Genomic DNA, 20,757 nt, shown 5'->3' with positions numbered 1-20,757 from the left:
CAAAGACTCGCTTTTAAGCATAGTCCAGAGAGTTTCAGTAGGGTTGGAGGTCAGAGCATTGGAAACACCATTCTAGATGTTAGCCTGCTTTATCCATTTCAAAACCAGTTTTGATGTGTGTTTGGGATCATTTTCATGTTGGAACTACTGACTGTGTCCAAATTTCAACCATCTGGCTGGTTGGAGGTAGTGTACCAGTACTACTGGCAGCAAAACAGTCCCAGAGCACCATGTTTGACAGCTTGTGAAGTGTTCTTAGGTTTAAAAGCGCCACATTTACTCCTCCAAACAAAGCTCTTATCATTGTGGCCAAAAAGTGCAATCTTTGTCTTCGTCTGATCATAAAACTTTTTTCCAAAAAACATTTGGCTTGTCCACACAGGCAGCTGCAAGTTTCAGTCAGGGGCTTCTTTGTTGGTCAGCACCCACTTAGTTCATGGCGAGGTAAAACTTGCTTCACTATAAAGTAATTAAAGATGTATGCTCTACAATCATTGAAATCTCAAAAAAGAACAGAAATGACATTCATAACCATGATGAGTGTATGCAAAGAAGCATAAAACGTCAGTCTACTAAAGACCGTGCATTCACCCTCAATAAAATAATGATGTTATGGCACTGCTATGTGTTCTGGCTCAAAACACATGTAAGGTGGACCTGAGCTGAGCTGAGCACTGCCAGAAATACAGATGTAGAGCACATTTAGGCCAAACATTGACTTTTGTCTGCGTGCCATAAAAAGTCCTGCTCGTGCTTTTACAAGCGTCCTATGAGCTTTAGCTTTTTTCACGTTGTGTTGTGCTTTATGTGATTTTCAGCTGCAAACAATTTGTTTTACTTTTCACACGGCAACGAACGCATAATTACAAAGCACTGTTGTCGTCAACAGATCACATTTGTCATGCTGCTGAACCCACACTGCACAGTTTGTGCTACATGCCAGCATCCTGGTGCCCGCTGCTATAACACATTTAGCAACTTGTTACTTTCATAAGAAACATTCTTCAGCTGACACATAACAGTTATAATTAAATCATAAAGTGAACACAGATTGGCTCTATTAGATGTGACAATTCTAATAACAAATCAATGACTGCATTGCTTGGCAGAGTCAAAGATATTTTATTATGGAAAACAAATAAATAACCAACAGCATGACCCTGTTGAACTGCCTATAATGCTCCCTGGGGAAAACACATTAATGGCCTCTCTCGACTGGGAAATGAAACAGTGAGCAAAGTCTGGACAAGCAATCACAGGACACTGTTATGAACCTCAGAGCACATGTCAAGGGAGAGATGAACAGCGTGCACTGAGGGCCAGCAGTTTATTATGAGTAATAAAAGCAGCTTGGGCAGTAACTGAGCAGGACATTTGTTTCTACCTGCGGCATAAACTGTTTGCTTTCCTCAGATCGAGCTTTAACATTTTAATGAGGGAGTCGCCAATAATCTGAACAAACTGTAGATACGACCTGAACATTCAAGAGATGTGCTGATATTATTTTGGCTAAGAAAACATTCAAACATCAGACACCAAGCTTCATTTTCATTAGCAAACAGAGCTTGAACGACCTTTATTTCATTCAGAAACAAACCATTTACGTTTCCCAAATATGGGATGAATAAGTACTTCCTATCTTCTTTTTCCTTTTTTGTTTTTTTAAGATCATTTACTCTAAATTCTAGTCATAAGGAATAAGAACCACATTTAGATTGCCAAAGTGGATTTTCCTAACCTGGCTGCATACTCTGAATGCTGCTGATCTTAGAAGCATTATCTTTTACCTGCAGTAACCAAAGCAATTGGCTATAGACTCTTTCCAACACACAGTTTTCTTACAGATGAGGCTTTTCTGTGTGTCTTAATGCAGTGGTGAGACGGTCTTCATCACACTTTCTATTTTGAGCTGTTGGTGTTGAACATGCCTGTGGCTTTTACAAGAGTCACTACTGCCCCCTTGTGCAAAATGCAAAAATGCAATGCTGAAATCACACCACATGGTTTTACTGAAGTTATTGTTTTAATGGTTGAATGTCAAAGCGCATGCATTACACTGACCAGTTTTTACAATCTAATATTAGGTTGCCCACATTATTAGAAAAAGTCTCCTGTTATGTGAAGCAGAGGTTCAGAACACCTTCTTAGGTCAGTCAGGTGATATCTCCCTGAACTTTTACAGTCACACCATCATTCATAATTGGTTGCTTGGACAACAGCAGTAATATTAAGTATTGTGCAGCATTAACCTAAGCAGATACCAGGAGGAAAAAAAAAACATGATCTCTCCTGCACCGGTGGAGGAGGCAGTTATTACTCCCGCCCCCCCTTTGGCAAGTAAAAGAACACAGTGTCTCACAGCAACAAGCCAATTTGTTTCATTTAAGCCAACTCGAGTCCTATGATCATGGAAAATATGCAGCTTTCCTTTTTTCCTTTCTTCGCCCTGTGACTGAGCGCTGGCAGCGGGATGCGTTTCATCTTACTTCAGTGTTTGCTGTGTTTATCCAGAAGGTAAACCTTTAGTAATGTGAAGATGTTTGAGAAAGTTTGAGAAAATGGCACATTTTGTTGACTTTTTCTTTTACTCAACTGAGTGAAAATGACTGGAGCACAGAGACATTTGAAAACAAGCATTTCTTCAAATGTCAGTGGGCTGAGGCCTTAACCTTATCTAGTTCAGTGATAGAGACTTTGTCAAGTTTTTGTCAAACAGCATTCTTTGGTCACAAAAAACATCTAATTAAACGGGAGGGTCGGGGGGGGGGGACCTTTCAGATTAGCATCATGCTTTTGACTTTGGGAGCTGCAGTTTAGTGTGACAAAAAATAAAAATAAAAAAAAAATGCACAAATGCATTCCTCTGAGATTTTGGTTCAGATTGACACGCTAGCATCACACATTTGCTGCAGATTCATCAGCTGCACAAGCATAATCGAAACCTTGTGAGTGAGGGAAGTCACTTAAAACATTAACCAAATAAAATGTTTGTACTTGTCCATCTATCAGATTAACACTTGTGAAGCAGACAGTGGTAACTCCAGAGGAAAAGGTAGCAACAGAGCAGAACTCTTGATGAAATATGAGAAATGCTCCTCCAGTTGCCAAAATAGTTGGAGAACAGCCAGGCAAACATAAAGCAGGGCAAAGATACAGAGGTTTGATGGTGAAAGAAAAACACAACAATTTAATTAAGAATCATTTGGGCCATTTTATTGCTCTTTTTTCAAATGCTACTTCATTAAAAAAAAGGAAACATTTTTCATTCCTTCTGAGTAACCTAGGATTATTTAATCACATAAGATGCTTGTATAAAATTGTTAACATCAAAAATATTACAATAATTGCAGATTCAGAACCAGAAAGTCCAAAGAGATCAAGATGTGCAGCTCAAAGCACAAAGTGGAAGACAATGTGGCTTTTGTGTCCAAGCTACATGGAAGCGATTGCTCAAAGCAAGAATCAAACCCCTATTTGCACTAAAAATCAGAAGTGACACCAACTGTGCGTGTCATTTCTTCAAGGATCATCTATATTTCAGTTCATTAGGATTTATTACATTCAGATACGCAACGACATCTTAAAACCGAATCAGTTAAAGTTACCAGTGTATACTTCAATAAGCAATAAGTAGCAACAAGCATGACCAAGTCATGTCTAACGTGCGATTGGCATATTTCACTGCTCATCCAGCTGTTACTAAATTAAATTTGGATAATGCATAGACACCAATGTGTCAGAAAAATATCCTAAAAAGCGGCAGCTCTTCCAGAACCAGAAGTTGCATTTTCATAATAATCTCACAGTGATTGTTGATTTGCATAAAACGAAACAAATACATATAACACACAAAACACTAAAAAGATTGAAACTTGATTAAGTTAACATATTTTGAACAAGTTTTAAAATTGAACTGAATCAGACTCAGTAACATGTGGATACTTAAGTTGTACAGGAATATGAAGCATGAGATGGGCTAAATACTTCTCAGCTCTTCCCAGCTTTCAGCTCTTGGACCATCAGGAGGAAAACAAGACTTTCTTTCTCCTTAATATTTTATTCGTCCAAACTAAAATTGTTAAATAAACATATTTAGAAATTTTAAATATTCTTAAAATATTTGCTTTTTGATAAGAAATGTGGGTGATGCTGCCCCTTTAAATCATTGCAGTTTGCACATAGTAATTAAATGTTGTGCTAAAACAAAAATGTATCTTAAATGATTCAGAGATCCTTTTTAGGGTTTTTTTTTTTAGTATTTGATCACAAATCAATGCACAGCAGATATATTAATATATCACACCTGGCACCTACAGTATATAAGAGGTAGTGCTACATACAGGTATAGTACATGGATAAATCCCCACAATGGGGACGACACAGCTGAGTGGATACAGATCACAGAAACTTCAAATTTCCACAAAAGGTTAAATGGCTAAGTTGTATTTAATATTCAACCAACAACCTTTATGAGTTTAAATATAATAAATAAAGAAAAAAGGGGAGCAACAATCAAGATTAAGAAACAAATATAGTAGTTCCAGTCTGCGTGTTGTTGAACCATTTACTTCTTGCCACATTCAAGCATGTTGCATTATTCTTCTGGGTGTGTTTATGAACACGCATCTTTAGATGGATGCTTCACATCAAGTTCCTCGTGTAAGTGTGCATAGATTAGGCTTTTGTTCACTAATGGAGGACTCTGAATCCTCTGTGCAGTACCTCCACCGTGCTTGAATCTCAAGGTTCCAAGAGCTATGCCTTAATAACCTTAAAAAAAAAATAACTACTAAACACAGTACTTAGGAAGAGAGGCTGGTTATGTGGGATATTATTAAAAAGAATAAGTGAAAGTGGTGTGCATGTTATGAAGCTCAAAATTGGATCTCTGGGTCTATTTGACGATTACCACAACTCTAGCCTGATTCTTGTTCAGTTATTAACATACAAATTGGGACGATTAGGAAAAAACTGTTTGACCTTGTGAAGTCCTTTTGTCTCCTGCAGTAAAATGATACAAATGGTCTTGTGTCAGCCCTTATTAAAATTCAGTACCACCAAAGTCTTTCAATGACAAATACTTTTCCAGCTAATCGGATTCAAATCCTCGCACGTGGCATATATTGAAAAACACTGTTATGAGGCAGTATTACAGTACAAAAAGCAAAAAAAACTAAAAACAAAAGAGAGAATGGGTGTGGTTTCTGTGTAGTGCTGGTTTTTTCACAGGACACTTTCGGAGCCTTTCTTGCAGACGAAACAGCTGTCCACAGAGTCCCGGCCTATTCGAATCTGAGGTGAACCTTTTTTGTATGAACCGCTGTCGAGACTGAAAGAGGCAAAAATGTTACGCCTCAGGAAAAACTTAAAAATCACATAGTGTGTAATACTTGTGCATTTTGAGTTTTGAATGTACAAATATTCAAATGACAGCAGGTTGTCACTTACTTATCCACAGGCGGAGAGAAAAAGTAGTGCTCAGCACGGTGAATGGGGGTGAAGGAAAGTCGACGATGGAGGTCCTGGCGGGGGAAAAAAATATGACAGAAAAACTTTTTATAACATCAATCAATCAATCAATCATGAATTTCAAGTAGTGAGGGGGGGAGAAAAGCAAGTACCGCAAAGCTGCTTTTAGTGTTATAAGCCCAAATGGGCTGCTCAGAGAAGCATTAGAAACAGACAGGAAAGCATGCTGATCTTTAAAGATGTTAAATGTCATATGAGTGAAATGCAAGAGGGCTAGCATGACAAGAAAAGGAAGCCTTTAGTTGGAGCGGCCCTTGGAAGTTAAAGCAAAGCAAATCCTGACTAGTACTCACTATCCAAAGATTTATCTCCCAACATGGGCTCCTGTTCCATCATATCCATAGAGATTTTTATACTGGGGATATTATTTGCATGGTAGGGGTAGTCAGACTGTGGGAGGAGGGAATGAGAACATTAACACTCATGGATTGCTTTGATGTGGGGAACTGGATGATAACGGTTTAATGAATCTGTATCATGCCTTTCTTTTTTGAACGCATATGGACATTTACTTACAAATTCAATTTCACTGTCAATGCTTCCCTTCTTCTTGTTTTTCTTTTTCTTCTCATCTTCTTTCTTCTTCTTGTCTTTCTCTGGGATGACATCATCCAGGTAGCTGAGGTCATGCTGGGAGAACAAGTAGTCCATTCCTTTGCGAACAGCAACCAATGCCAAAACCTTATAAAGAGAGGAAAAGTTTGAATCAATGAAATGTTCAGGGCAAAATACAGAGCTCTGTGCACTTGTGACCGGTCACATCAGCTTTGCCTCACCATGACAGGGAAAATGATGGCAGCGACAGTAGATTTGAGGACCCACAGGAAGGCCAAGCACAGGGCCTGGATGAAAGTAAAGAGGTGGATGCGTCTCTGGGGAACGTGCCGCAGGTAGATCAGGTCCGGCTGGTGCTTGGCAGGCATGAGGAGCAGCTGCAAGCGATCCATGAACTGGATCAAGGAAACAGATAAAAAGTTCAGTAGGTTAAGAGATCGGGCATGCTGCAGTTAGAACCTGGAAAACAATTCAGAGATTTTATACTCCTATATGACTTTTCATTTTCCAATTTTGGTTGATACTCTGAGACAGCAGTGCTACGCAGTCAGTTTTTTCCTAGTGAAATATCCAATAATGTACCAAAGTATAATGTAAACCAAGTATTGATAAATTACCTCCGCCAAGGAGGTTATGTTTTTGGTAACGCTTTCATCCATTCTATCTGTAAACTCAATAGTTAAAAAAATCTTGAATGAATTTCCATCAAACTTTGTAGAGATGTAGATTAGACTCATATTAAGAATCTGTGAAAGTTTGATTTACATCACCAACGTCTTCAAGGTCAACTTAATAATTTATGGGTTGAAAAATGACAAAAAGCAACTATGATTCTTACAAGTGTGGTGTTTGTTGTCAACATATAAGTATCATAACAATATTTAAAATATCCGGTCACACTTTCCTCTGACCTCTCCTTCATGGTCAATAGATTGAGCTGAAGGTCAAAGTGGTAATACTGATGATTGAGAGAGCTATTTAAAACTGTGTTTCTTACTGGTATGGTTTATACTGTATTCACAACAGTGAGGACTCTAAATATCACATTACTTTGGGTGTCTGACCGCTCCCTCAAGGTCAAATCAAGGAAAACCTTCATAAAAATGTATTTTATCTTTGAAACTATGCTTACATCATTTACAACATCAGGGAACATTTGATACTGGTATATGGAGATTCTTAATCTCACATTATATTTTCCCATATACTATTTATACTATCACATTACACTGTCAAGAGAAAGAGATTAAGCTGCCTAGTTAGTCAGAAATATATGCTCTAATGATATTAAGCTCAAGTTATTCATCTCCACTTATTTACAAATCAATATCCATGTTCCATTACCTACTCCTACATGTGTAATCAAAGTAAACATCTTTCACGTTATCCTAAAGTAAATAGTAACCAGAGAGGGAGCTACTTCGGCAGAGGTTTGCACTCTCAGAGTGGTCCATCCATCCATTCACTTCCACTTATCCTATTCAGGGTCGCGGGGGGCGCTGGAGCCTATCCCAGATGTCATAGGGTGAGAGGCAAGGTACACCCTGGACAGGTTGCCAGTCTTGCCAGGGCTAACACACAGAGACAGACAACCATTCGCGCTCACATTCACACCTATGGGCAATTTGGATTAATCAATTAACCTGTCCCCACAAACTACATGTCTTTGGACTGCGGGAGGAAGCCGGAGTACCCGGAGGGAATCCACGCAAACATGGGGAGAACATGCAAACTCCACACAGAAAGACCCCGGCCTGATGGTGGAATTGAACTCAGGACCTTCTTGCTGCGCAGCAACAGTGCTAACCACCATGCTGGCATCTCTCAGAGTGGTTCTTTTTAAAAATATTATTGGCATTAAGGACAATAAAATAAGATAAAATACTTTAATTTCCACCTTTTAAGCCTATTAAACAAACTCTTTTTATTAATAAATAATTATAATGTTTCTTTTCAAAGTTGCAAACCTAAAGGAATTATTTATTTTGGACTGAAGAATTTAAATGATATGAAAGATTTTGAAAATTAGGATTTCTTTTCTAATGATAAATTAGAAATATTTTTTAACATAAAAAATTACTGCCAAAAAAAAAAAAAAAAAAAAAAAATCAATCTTGTTTCAAATTTTTACAATAAGTAAATGACACAATTAATACATCAGCAGAATACAGTATTTGTATAGTTAGTGTGGACGCTAGCTAGAAAAATAATGTATTAAACTGTACAAATTCCAGTGACAACTTTTGAGAGTCTGTTCATTCTGTTTTATTTGTTCTTTGTGCTCTGGTTTAAGTGTTATTACTTCTTTTCTTAATAAAACACAAAAAGAAATTTATCATATTTTAATTACGTGTGCTATGTTTTTTTTTCCAAGCAACCCACCCAACACTGGTTAGTAGGTAGTGAACAGGGCAAATCGACTCACCTGGACACCATTGAGCGAAGCCACACCCATGTAGAGGAACACACCATAGAGCACTGGCATGGGAATGAACTGAAGAACACACAACACAGTAAAAAAGATATTAATGTTACATGTGTGACTGTGACTTAAAAAAAAAAAAAGAAAGAAAAAAAAGAGGAAACAGAAACATGCGTATCAAAGCTACCCTCTCAGAAGAAACGACTTCTTTTGGCTCACACTGCTTAGTTAAAAATAGTCCACAAGAAGCTTTTCTAAGAATGTTCTTTTTACTGAGCTACCAGTGTGACCGGGCTTTTAGCTTGCACAAGACTGAGAATTACCTGCTCCTAGATCAGCGTAAAGTAATATAAAAAATATAAAATATATGAAAAGAAATTGCTGAAATGAGGCAACTTAGAGCAAAAATTGAAAAATACATGAAAAATTTTTATTTTATGCCACTATAATATGGTTCACGGCAAAGACAAAATGCTATTTCTGAGAATCAGAAACACAGTATAGAAAATCCCCTCAAGGGGGAGTACCAGCTCAAAAATCTCCTCTCAGAGTCTTCACAGCTTATGGGCAGCTCAACAAAGAAATGGAAATTTGAGAAGCTGAGCTGCTGCAACTGGAGCTTAAGCCCTGATGCACATTCTTATTTCACAATAAATTAGGAGCTTCTATAGCTGAAGTAATCGGATGAATAAAAGACTTGAAATTATTTAACATTTAAGAGGGAAGACAGGAGTTTGTCCTAAAACGGGTGGACAGTAATCCATAATTCCACGGAAGAATTAAGAAGTTGGAGCACTACCTTGAGGATAGGAGCCATGAAGACAGAGAGTCCCGTCAAGATGAACACGAAGATACCAGTGACTCGCTGTTCCCTGAATTAGAGGGGGAAACGTCACACAGATTAATCAGCCGATCTGATTCGAAGAAGTTTAAACTTTTGTTGTTTTAGTATGTTTATTATTCCCCTAGGCAAAATTCACAAAAGACAGCATGGCATCGACATCATGCACACACCTTTTTGATCATCCATGTGCTGGAGCTTCACGTCTAATGGTTGCATATGCAAAAGTTACAGTTGGTAAAAACAATGAGCATGATAAATCTAAATGGTTCACACTCCAATCAGTTAACCACAGGGAGGAAATCCCTGTCATCAGCTATACAAATCCACGATGATACAGTCTTTGCAGACTTTGTAATAAAAAATAAACTTTTTCCTGACCTCCACCTCGCTGACAAGTTTGTTTCGTTTTCATTTTTTCAATGAAGTCATTCTCCCTAAAGAACTGAAGGAGTATTTATATCTGTGTGTACACACAGAGAGCTCTGTGTAGATTTACCCCTTTCTGTCATTTTCCAAGACTGTTTTCTCTCTTTCTATGTTCTTTTGTTCCTTCCTGACTGTCTAATTCATGATTAATTGAATCTTTCCATTTCCTCCCCTCCTTCTGTTGTTGCTGGAGAGTAATTGCCTTTTTGGATAAAATGATTTTTCCTTTTCTAAAGAAAGGACTATGCATGCAGCAGGTATTTTTCGCAGTGTGTGCGTATGTGTTACTGCAAACAGCATTATGCAACCCACCTGAGTGATTCCTTTCTTCTTCTTTTTTTTTTTTAATCACTTCAATCTAAAATGAATGCAATTAACTAGCTAGTACAATCAAATACTAACAGTGCTCTGGGAAAACTGAGACACCTTTGTTCGAGACCACCATGCCAGAATGAATTTAATTGTTAAGTGACGTCAACACAGCGTCCAGCAGCTGCTTTAACTCACCTGACACCCAGGAATTTAGGCTGCTCTCCGGGAGCAGAAGTCTGAGTCTCCATTTTCAGAGAGTCGATGTGGGCGATGGAAATGACAGTGGCAGCCACATACCATGGCAGGCCCATGAAAGAGCAGATCACTATCAGGATGGCCACCCAGAACAGGTCCAAGTGATAACCTGCCCCTTTCTAACAGGAGACAAAAAAGTAATATAACAAGTGGTTCCCACACTCCAGATATTAAACAAATCATGTGCGGCTGCAATAGTGTACTGTAGCCCAATAGTGTGATCAGAGCACACGGAGCGTCACATATTAATAATATATCAGGAAGTCTGGGAATATATGTATACAATCAGACAAATATAATGCAGTGCAAATGACTACAATTGACTGTTTAATCCAGAAACAGATAAGGAATAAAAGGTATTTCAATGCATGTCATTCCTGGTACTGCAGGTAAGATACATTTCTAGACTCTTATCACTGCTGCTCTGTGGCTTTTTGTTCAGTCCAGTCTTAGTTTACTGTTGGAGTCTTCTTATTGTTGTTTGATACTTGATATTTTGATTTTGGCTTCCTGTGTCCATTTTTAACTAGTCTTTTATGTACCATTCATTGGATTTTCATGGTCAACATTTTTGTCTTATATCCCTTCATCCTCCTGACTTTGTGTATTCTTCTGATCTTTATAAACTTGTCCTGAAAAGAAATTCACTGACAAGTTCTTGTTGTCATTTCATGAAACTTGGCTTTAGCTATTGATGCTTTGGCTGTCCTGCACTTTGGTTTTAAATGTGCTACAGAAATAAAAATTTACATACTTAGTTTGGATTATTTTCTGTTCTTTTTTATTACTGAACGTATTCAATCATTTCATTCTTCTTAAGCCTTCAGATGGTGCACCAACCTTAAGTTTGTGCTCTTTCCTGTTGACAATTACAGCGGTGATCTGTTGGTCCATGAATATCAGAATGGTGACAACCAGAGCAGGAAGTGCAGCTGCTAGGTACACCCACCAAGGGTTTCCTCCAAAAGGAGGAACAAACCAGCCCCTCAGTGAACTTGTGGGCTATGGGAAAATTAAGAAGAAAAAAAAAAGACTGCTAAAAACACTGGAGACAGACTATCCAAGCCCCGATATCATCTCAAAAAGATTACACATCTGAAATTACCGGTGCATTGTTACATGACAGAAAAACAGTGAATTAAGACTCTGTGATCAAACAAAGGTAGCTCTGTTCTTGCAATTTAAAGTTGCAACTCGAAGAGCACCTTTATGTTCTCACATCCCCTATAATCAAGCTCTGTGTCCTCCTGGGTGTGCTACAAAGAAAAGCATTATGCTTGGATTTGGAAGAATTACACAGGCTTTCTTGCCGAAACATCATTTATTATAGGTGTAATCGGAGGAAAGAGCACCACTGAAAGACAATTCAGTCAATGATTTCAAAACGTCACGATGAAATGAGGACTTTCTAGTACACTGGCAAACTTCCGGGAGATGCATACCTTGAATTCACTTGGCACTAAGAGCTTTGGAGTCTCCACACCAACTAAGGCATCCACGCCGCAGAAGAGGAGGATGGCCAAGATGATCGCAAAGTCACTGATGAGCTTCCTCACCTAGAAAGAGGGGGACACATTTAAGGAGGGTTTGACAGTGTCTTAGAGTTTGTGGGGCTGGAAGTTTTGAAAAAAAAAGTGTGCTGACCCTTTTCTTTGTGTGCTGAAAGAAAAAAAAAGGCAGGCAAGCAAACACAGCTTGACAGACAATTGCACACTCTCACGTCCAATTAACTTAACAAGCACGGCTTTAGACTTTGGAGAATAAACCGGAGCACGTGGAGAAACCCACACAGGCACAGGGAGAAAATGCAAACTCCACAAAGAAAGACCTCCATGCCAACCAAGATGCACTTTTTAAAAAAAAAAAGACTTCTTCACTCTCAATAAACACCAATCAATAATTTTAAGTAAAATGCAACTGAAACATATAAAAATGTGTTCACATATTAAGTAATCGGGAAATCTGGGAAAATATGCACCACAACCCTGGCTAAAACTCATGGACATGTGGAAAAGCGATGTGATCGTCACTCACTTGGGTGGGGAAGAAGCGGCTGGTCTTGAACTTCTTCAGAGACATGGAGCAGGTGTAGGTCCCAAGGAACAAAATGAAAGACATCAGGGTGATGTCAGGCATGTAGCCACAGCTTTGTCCAACTAACTGTCCTCCATACTCCATACACTGCTCCTTGGTCAGAGATGCCCAGGTAGCATTTACTGGCTGGAGTGAAAAAAGGCAGAAACAGAAAAGAACAAAACAGTTATTAGTTTCAAACCTCCCCCCCAAAAAACAAAATGCCTGAAGAAAAAAAAAAAAAAAAAAAACAGCTTTTGAAGCAGTGAATTCTGACTCATTGTTACTGAACACAAGGGCACTACATACCAGACCAGTACTGTTTGTCAGGGCAGATAGATCAAAGAGTTCTGACGAGTTGCCTAGTGAAGAAACAACATAATATCTTATCACTAAAACAAGATAACGTCTTCTAATAAATGCATTTGCCATTTTAAATCCGTGTCAAAGAATATTGGCAAGTCACGCGACACAAAAACAGTGTCTCAGCAGTGCTGAGAAAGCGATATCTACAGGGTCACACATTCTGCTATCCTTTGTCATTTGGACTGTAAAGAAAAAAAATAAATAAATAAACTTAAATCTAAATTAAAAGACAAAGTAATCCAACACAAAAACCATATATGACTATTCAACTTTCAGCATCACATGGTATCATCGTTCCTAAAACTCTAAGGCAAGGGTATCAAACATCAGGCCTGGGGGAGCAAAACTGGTGCAGTAAAGACTCAAGTGCAGGAGGGGAATACGTTTTTTTACTTTTAACTCTAAAGACCTCACCCCGACATTCATTCATTCATATTACATCAAAGTAATAGGTAAGCAAATAAATAACAAAAACCTTTTTTTTACTACTATATTTAAAAATCCTTTAAGATAAAAGTGGGCTGTATGTGGCCCATGATGTACAGTGAGTAATCCCTGCTTTAAAAGAAGCCCAAAGTTCAGGCAAAAGATGGTTCAGAACAGAGTGGAGGTATACCACTGCTAATGTTAAAGGTAAAACTCTTCCTCTGCAGCAGCAGCAATAATAAGGACTACGCACCAGGCATGCAGCGGCAGTCGTACTGAGTGACGAGGTTGGGATCATAATCCGTGTTGATCGGGTGGCAGTGGGCCAGCTTTATCATCTTCTTGAAAGCATCGTAGATGAAAATGAAGCTGATGAGTGCCGAAAAGCCTTCCTCTGTGAAGCGTGTGAAGTACTGCACCAGGAAGCTGGCGTCTGTGGCGACCAGCGCCAGACAGAACATGGCCGCCCACAGGCCGATCCACAACCGGAATTCAAGGTAGTCGAAGCCGTTGTCTCTGAGGGAGAGGATACATTTCACACAGAGTGAGCAAGGGAACTCCTACATCTCAATATTTTATTTTACAATCCACCCAAGAATTCACGGCACTTTCAGAAAATACAAGGTGCTCAGAGGTATATAAATATTGCTCTGGGGTCCTCCAAGGGAAAACAGCAGCAGGTTTTTCTCTTTATTGCAGCTGTAGGATAACATGCATCCACAACAGCTGTAGTGAGCAGCTGCCACTGACTCAGCAACAGTTGACTCGAAGCACGAAAACATTGAGAGGCGCCACAACACTCTTCAGTCACAGCGTAAAATTAAATGAGAGTGAATTATTAATAATGGAACATATGCAGCGTGGTGTTTTTGGTAACGCTAGAAGACTCCTTTGGGGGTAAGAGAGACAGTGTAGTTGGAAGGAAGTGAGAGTAGGCAGTTTTTTTTTTTATACCCTTGAACTGAGGTGAAATGACATTTTATCCCCACAATAACGTATATGTAAAATTTAAGCACTGCTATCACACCATCATGGCGTGTCCTTGCTGCTCTCATCTTCCACATAGTCGGGACAGGAAGCGGAAGGCAAAACAGATGAAAGCTCATAAACACAATCATTTATTACCAGTAAGTGCAAAAATAAATAAAAAGTTCCAGTGAAGCAACCTTTGACCCAAAGTCACCAGCCTACTACTAAATGTGAGTAATCTCCCTGAATTCCTCGTGCTTATATTTTTAACTTTTCTTGTAGTGGTCACAATGATCTTTATAAACACACATACAGCATCTGTTCTTTGGGGACAGACTGTAATCTATAAATATCTGCCACAGTCTACTGCTGCTGTTTTTGACCTCTGTTTAACCCTTGTGTGCCGCAAAGTGACTTTTTAGCCGTGAAATACTCACTTGCTGAAACTAAAGAGGAGCCTTTCGAAGACTAGCACCGGTCCGGTGCTGCTGAGAATAGTCAGGGGCTGACCAGCCAGCAGACAGAACACTGCTCCCGTCAGTGCTGTTCCAAGGAAGCTTTCCAGCACTCCCTATGACACGGTACATGCAAGGGGGGGGGGGGGGAGAAGAATGAGAACTTTACATACAACACTTCTCAGAATATTCTGCATATTCTGCATCCTTTCTCATTTTATTCCCCATTAATTATTGCGTAATTCCTACTTACTCACACAGGAATAGTGTTTTCCCCACACACAGCTGCAGTTCTGGTCAATCAGGACAGGCCTGTTTAGTTTCCCTTCACGTTGTTTTTTTTTCTTTTTCTTTTAACACTTTTTTTTTTTTTAAAAGCAACTTGCACTGGATGAAAAGCTAATAATGACAATGCTGTAGCAGTGAGAATACATGGGGAATGGTCCCGCGATGGCAGGGATTCCCTCTGTTAAGTGGGAAGGCTTAGCGACGCAGGAGTATTGAGGACCCACTGGTGGTAAGGGAGGGCCGGGTAGGGGAGTCATTAGAAACGCAGCCATGACGAGGCTACGGTGGCTGATTAATCTGGATCTGTAGTTATTTACAGCCCAGGCAAATCTCCTGAGGCTGGTGCTCCTCAGGTCTCTCTGTCACATGAGAGGCCAAAGAAAGCGGCTTCATCACCATTCAGCCTTTTATACTTCTACACCGTGCTGCGAGAGGCATCGGGGTGGATGCGGCAGGCGCTGTACGCCGACATATCACAATCATACGACGGTTCCTGCTAACAGCAGGTGTGACAGATGGATACAGAGTGAGCCTCTGAGCTCAACATTACCATGGCTTATCTGCTGCAGTGTCTTTTGTTAGTTTAAAGGTTTAAATCGATGATGACGGTGACAACAGCAAACACCGTGCAAATAAATTCCGTCTGAAGCTCATAAATGGACAGTGTTTGCTTACAGCAGACAGAAATATGTGCTACGAGAGTGAGAAGTAGAAGAATGCAAGAGACAAATCCCACACATGTGAGCTGAGACGAAATTTAGAGTTGCGCAAGGATTTGGGAAATCGAGACCGTTTATCAGTGTTTATCAGCTCTTTAACCTTGTCACATTCACACTGTGCATGAGCAACAATAAGGGGCTTTAGTATTAGGCAGCTGAGAATCTCTTTGAAAATGTTGAAATAATAGACTGCTTCAAAACAGAGGAGTACACTGTGTGACACAATGTATCGGTGTAAACAGACAAGTAGCAACAAACAACAGTGAGGCAATCACATTGGCAGAAAAGCATAAATATAAAGTCAACAAAAAGCAGAAACACCAGCATTCCACAGAGCATCGCCGGAGAGCCACGGCTATGAGAAAGAAAAATACACATAAAAAGGAAATCGCACAATGCTGCAATGTTTTTGCTGAGATTTTTTGACTGATGAGACATCGGCAGGGAGCAAACACAAGCTTTTGAATCATCAGTCTGACTTTCTTCGTGTCACCGATAAAACACAAGCATGTCAAATTAGGCTCTAACGAAAGGTTTTAGCAGTCTTAGAAATGCCAGAGCGGTGTGAATGCTGGGTTTAAACAAAGGGATGAGGGAGGTATTACCTGCATGTTTTCTGTAGCATCTCCAAGGAGACCTCCAAAGGTGATTGCATTGGTGACTGTGCCCAAATAAATGAACAAGATGGCAGACAGAGACTGGATGTTGAGCGCATCGTAGAAGTCGCTGGCGAAAAAGGGCAATTTCCGCTTCACATCCAAGATGAGACCTCCACAAAACCTTCAAGTAGGAGACATTAAAGTTAGCAAGCACAATATAGTTCGCTTCGCGTATTCTTCCTCTGTGTTTTTTCCCCTTTCCTTTCTTTTTTTTTTTTTTTTTTAAAATCTACAATATTTTCACAATTACTTTCCAGTGCGCTGAAGCTCCTCTCCAACTTCGTGTCCTCCACCCCCTCCGTGTCCTGTGTCATGGGGAGTGTCGCCATTCATCTGAGGTGCCTCTAATCCGGTGTACATGTTCTTCCTTTAAAAACAGAAAGCAAACAAATAAAAGCCCAAGCTTTCAGTTAACTCAAGCATTAAGATAAGATCGCAGGAATTCTGTCAAAAAGACACGCAAAAAATCATGCCAAATAAGCCGTAAATATACACGCAACTGCATAATGCGTATATAATACAAGCTGCATACATTTTTATTTACAATAGTCATTAATCACTTTGTTAATCACATCGGTGAAATAAGAGATTATCTAAGGTTTGAGAGGAGAAGTAAGATTCTCAGTTTCTGATAAGGTTGACCTGCACTTGACCTGCAGCTTATGTTGAAACTTTTAAGGATCCTAGTTTGTTGTCAGTTTGCAGTCTTTAAAAAACTGCTAAACTTTGAGACAGTAGTAAGAAAAAAAACTCCCTTTTAACAGGAAGAAACCTCCTACAGAACACAACCATCTGCCATGGTCTGTTGAGAGAAAGGAGAGAGGGCAAAAGGCTGTGTAAAAGAGCCAGAGATTAATAATAACTGCTGTTGGGTGGCATCTAAATACAGTGACACTCAGTGCATGATAGGATGCACTGAGTCTCCCATGACACTCCAGTGCATTGAGTGCATTTCAGGATTCTCTAAAGCCCACGTTCTCTTGATTTGCTGCTGCTCGCCCAACTTCCACAAAAACAACAAAAAAACAAAACAGTGCTTTTGAGTCCCTTGGCGCTGATATACATATGGAAAGCCATGCAGACATCAGCACAGCACCAAAGTAGAAAAAAAATCATGTTGGACAAACATTAATACTGCCCAACCCCCCTTTTATTTTTACGTCTGCATAAATACGTCTATGTTCACATAACATTTTGTAGATTTAACAGATTTATGTGCAGCGACATCATTCATTGGGATTAGGTGGATTAGCAGCGGACCTCTTGTCTGAAGAAGGCAGGGACTTTGGTGGCTCTATCCTGATATCAGGGTCCCACTCGCCAGGGGGCAGGACAATGACCTCATCCAGGAACTCCTCGATACCAGCCAGCAGGTCCTGCCTGTCCTTTGCTTTATAAGCAATATCGTGGAATACCTGCCAGCACACAAACATAAGTGGAGCTTTAGTAACCAACAATTCACTGTGTCCCCTAACTCTAACAAAGTAGCATAACAAAATGTCCATAATATTCTAATTACCATGTACCCAAATAATGAATCTGTGCGTCTCACGAGCAGTGAAACAGGCATGCAGGATAGTACTACGAGGGGATGACTCAAAAACACAGTCACCTGAGAACGGCTCATAAAGTTTTCATGGGAGTAAAGTTTAACTTGAGGAAATCCTGGAAAAACACTTCCTATCTCACCGTGTTTACTCGAGAGATATGCTGGAAAGAGCTGAGGCCTGTGGGAAATTGCCCGCCAGGTGATCTCAGGATTAAGAATGTTATGAGCTATCAGCTAACATTCCTGACAACACTGAGGCGTTAAGCCACGAGTGAAGCTACACAGCAGAGACACAGAGATGTTTAAAGGTGGAGCAGGTTAAAAAACCTGTCATTTTTCTTTGCATATGATCTGCTTATGCCAAAACAAACTTGGCTCAAAAAGTTTTAACACAGAGATTAACAATTAACCTCTCAGTTGGACAGGCCATTCATTCACTGAGACAATTAAATCATACAAGAAAAACAAAGACTTGGCTCCAAACACAATTGGCAACAGGAAGGGTTAACATTAATTTCATGAATGCAACTGGATAGCCCAAAACCATCATCTTAGGTTCACAACCAGTCAGAGGCTAGTTAAGTTAAATCTAATGTGTTAAAACCGTAAAACTCAAGTAGTCAATCAGTCTCCATTGTGGGTCATATTATTACAATCAGTTCAAAATTAGTCCACAAGAGAAAATAAACCAACAAATACGAAGTTACTTCATACCTCATCTGACATCAGGGTAGCGATGGCCCTTCCTATCTCATGATAGGATTTAGCTTTGCCCTTGGGACCCAAAAGAACGAAGAGAAATCTAAACAAAGATGAGAAAATGAGATGTGACAAAGTGAGAATCTCATAGACTTTGATCAGTGTTTCAAATTGGATGACCTTGGATGATTTTACCTTGTGGGCACAGGGACCTCAGTGAGTGCCCCAAGCATGACAGCCTGCTGCAGACGGACAAAAGCCACGAAGGGGGTTTCCAGGAAATCTACCTCCCCGACCAGCACGTTTGAAGCCTCAGCATCGCGGGGCAATTTTTTCATGAACTTATTCTTCAGCTGTAATCACAGAGGGGGTGGGGGGTGGGGGGTTAAGGCAGGACTGAATTTTAACAATGTATGCAAAAATTTCCTCTTGTAGGAGTGAGCGGGGCATCATGTACATGCAAACCTAGTGGTGTGCTTTGTTGGTGTCAGTATAAGTGTGTAGGAACAGGCAGTACCTGCCCTTCCTTCAATTATGTGCTGAACAGCAGTTTGATTTTATGCCGTCCAATAAGCATACTTTAATACAGGGTACATCCTCAGTCTACACAACCCTCATTCTGGATTCATAGAGATCTAAACTGAGCCTGTAAAAACTTACGTCAACTAAGGGAGATGATTAACAAAGCCCTTGTTAAAATCTTAAAGAAAAAAAAAGAAAGAAAAACAGACCATTTTGAACAATGTACAGTTTTATAAACAGATGCTTCAGGGTGATTTCAGTTACTGTTTAACTACTTCTGTGATTGCAGAAAAACTCAGACAATACAGCCCATTTACAGTTGTCATGAGTCACGGCGAAGAAAGAAACTACAGTGGATGACAGAAACTCACACGACAAAGACAGTAAGCTGTTGTTACTCAGACCAGAGAGAAGAATGGAAGGTGTCTTATTTATCAGCATCTGAGGCTCACATGTGTTACGCCCTCCACCTTGCAGTGCGAGAAAATCTGGGCGCTGCCATGGCTTAACTGCCAATTGTCTACACCTGACAAAGTGTGGATAAACACTAATAAAGCTAATGTTTCTACACACTCTGGGGTCAGTCTCCAGTCTATGTTGCAGCATGCTGAAGCACTCATACAGCCCAGTAGATGCCCTTTCTAAGTGCTGCTTTGTGAACCATTGACAGCGGTGGCGCGAAACCCATATGACTCTATGCGAATAACACATCCAAACGCATTACCTGATCTTTCTCTGGCTTATCAGAGAAGTCGCTCAGGCTGTTGGAGGTGAGGTTTCGGTGGGTGGTAGTTGGACTACCTGCAGAGAGGGGAGATTCTGTTAGGATCAAAAGAGGACGGGCAAGAACGCAGAACTTTTAAAAAAAAGAAGAAGATATTTTTGACTGAGAAAGAGGCTGAAAAGAGACGGAAACCTCACAAACAAGCTAAATGTGTCAGGGCTTAAGACTTAGGACAAATGTCAGACAGTCAGAGACAGGAGAGTGTGATAGATGTCTGCCTTGGGTCTGCTGTTTGTACACGTAAATAGTTGTTTGAGCAACGGCTGGCAGACGACTGAGAATGTAAACTCTGGAACTGGGTTAGAAATTCTGCTGCTGACAATGGTGGAGAACATTAGTCTAGCACTATTTTATTTACAGCCAAATAAATATTTAGCTTTTGTCCACCACATATGCTTCCAGGCTGATTTCATAAATAAACACATTAAGGCTTTTTTTTGGTTTTGTTTTTTTTAAAAACAGTCGACTTAATGAAACTTCAACAGTATTGCATCTTTTCCTCTCTAATTCATAATTGTGTATCTCCATTCACACAAGTCTTTCATGGGACTACATTCCAACAATGCTGCTTTCAGCTGGAGGGCTATGACCTCACTTACAGAGGTATCCCATGCTGGAGCTCCTCATGACCTCACATGGTTCCTCTGAGTCTTGTGTGTTTAAACAAGGTACAGGGTGCTCGAGGGGGTTGCGGGCTGTAGCACCCCAGATGCAGGAAGTCAGAAAGTACAGACCCCCGTGGGAGGGAAAAAAAGAGAGAAAAAGAGAAGTACAGTAAGATGGCGGGAGAGGGAGGAGAAACAGAAAGCAAAAGGGACAGGTTGGTGTTAGAAAAAGAAAAGCCTACAACAGTAGTTAAAGTTAAAAATGAACAGAAAAATGAGGAGAAAGTGTTTGAGTTGATA

General features: G+C 39.9%; 1 protein-coding gene across 2 annotated transcripts in view; it reads right to left on the bottom strand.

Annotated features, from left to right (window-relative positions):
- Nucleotides 1-3,191: 3,191 nt before the first annotated feature.
- The window catches only part of LOC116316088 (electrogenic sodium bicarbonate cotransporter 1-like), a 34,177-nt gene continuing 16,611 nt past the window's right edge, over nt 3,192-20,757 (bottom strand). Inside the window, exons 7-26 of one of the 2 annotated variants that reach the window (XM_039615044.1) lie at nt 19,793-19,869; nt 18,742-18,899; nt 18,562-18,649; nt 17,559-17,713; nt 16,549-16,665; nt 16,245-16,419; nt 14,615-14,748; nt 13,462-13,724; nt 12,726-12,778; nt 12,378-12,563; nt 11,786-11,899; nt 11,184-11,345; nt 10,284-10,462; nt 9,306-9,378; nt 8,510-8,578; nt 6,306-6,479; nt 6,046-6,210; nt 5,823-5,919; nt 5,449-5,522; nt 3,192-5,329 (exon numbers count right to left, since the gene is read on the bottom strand). In XM_039615044.1, coding sequence (XP_039470978.1) covers nt 5,479-5,522; nt 5,823-5,919; nt 6,046-6,210; nt 6,306-6,479; nt 8,510-8,578; nt 9,306-9,378; nt 10,284-10,462; nt 11,184-11,345; nt 11,786-11,899; nt 12,378-12,563; nt 12,726-12,778; nt 13,462-13,724; nt 14,615-14,748; nt 16,245-16,419; nt 16,549-16,665; nt 17,559-17,713; nt 18,562-18,649; nt 18,742-18,899; nt 19,793-19,869 — 2,483 coding nt within the window. In that variant the 3' untranslated portion in view covers nt 3,192-5,329; nt 5,449-5,478. The remainder of the gene's footprint in view (nt 5,330-5,448; nt 5,523-5,822; nt 5,920-6,045; nt 6,211-6,305; nt 6,480-8,509; nt 8,579-9,305; nt 9,379-10,283; nt 10,463-11,183; nt 11,346-11,785; nt 11,900-12,377; nt 12,564-12,725; nt 12,779-13,461; nt 13,725-14,614; nt 14,749-16,244; nt 16,420-16,548; nt 16,666-17,558; nt 17,714-18,561; nt 18,650-18,741; nt 18,900-19,792; nt 19,870-20,757) is intronic. The other variant, XM_039615043.1, reaches the window with a different exon arrangement.

The sequence above is a fragment of the Oreochromis aureus genome, linkage group 7, assembly GCF_013358895.1.
Source record: "Oreochromis aureus strain Israel breed Guangdong linkage group 7, ZZ_aureus, whole genome shotgun sequence".
Lineage (NCBI taxonomy): Eukaryota > Metazoa > Chordata > Actinopteri > Cichliformes > Cichlidae > Oreochromis > Oreochromis aureus.
This window is presented reverse-complemented; position numbering and strand designations above follow the sequence as displayed.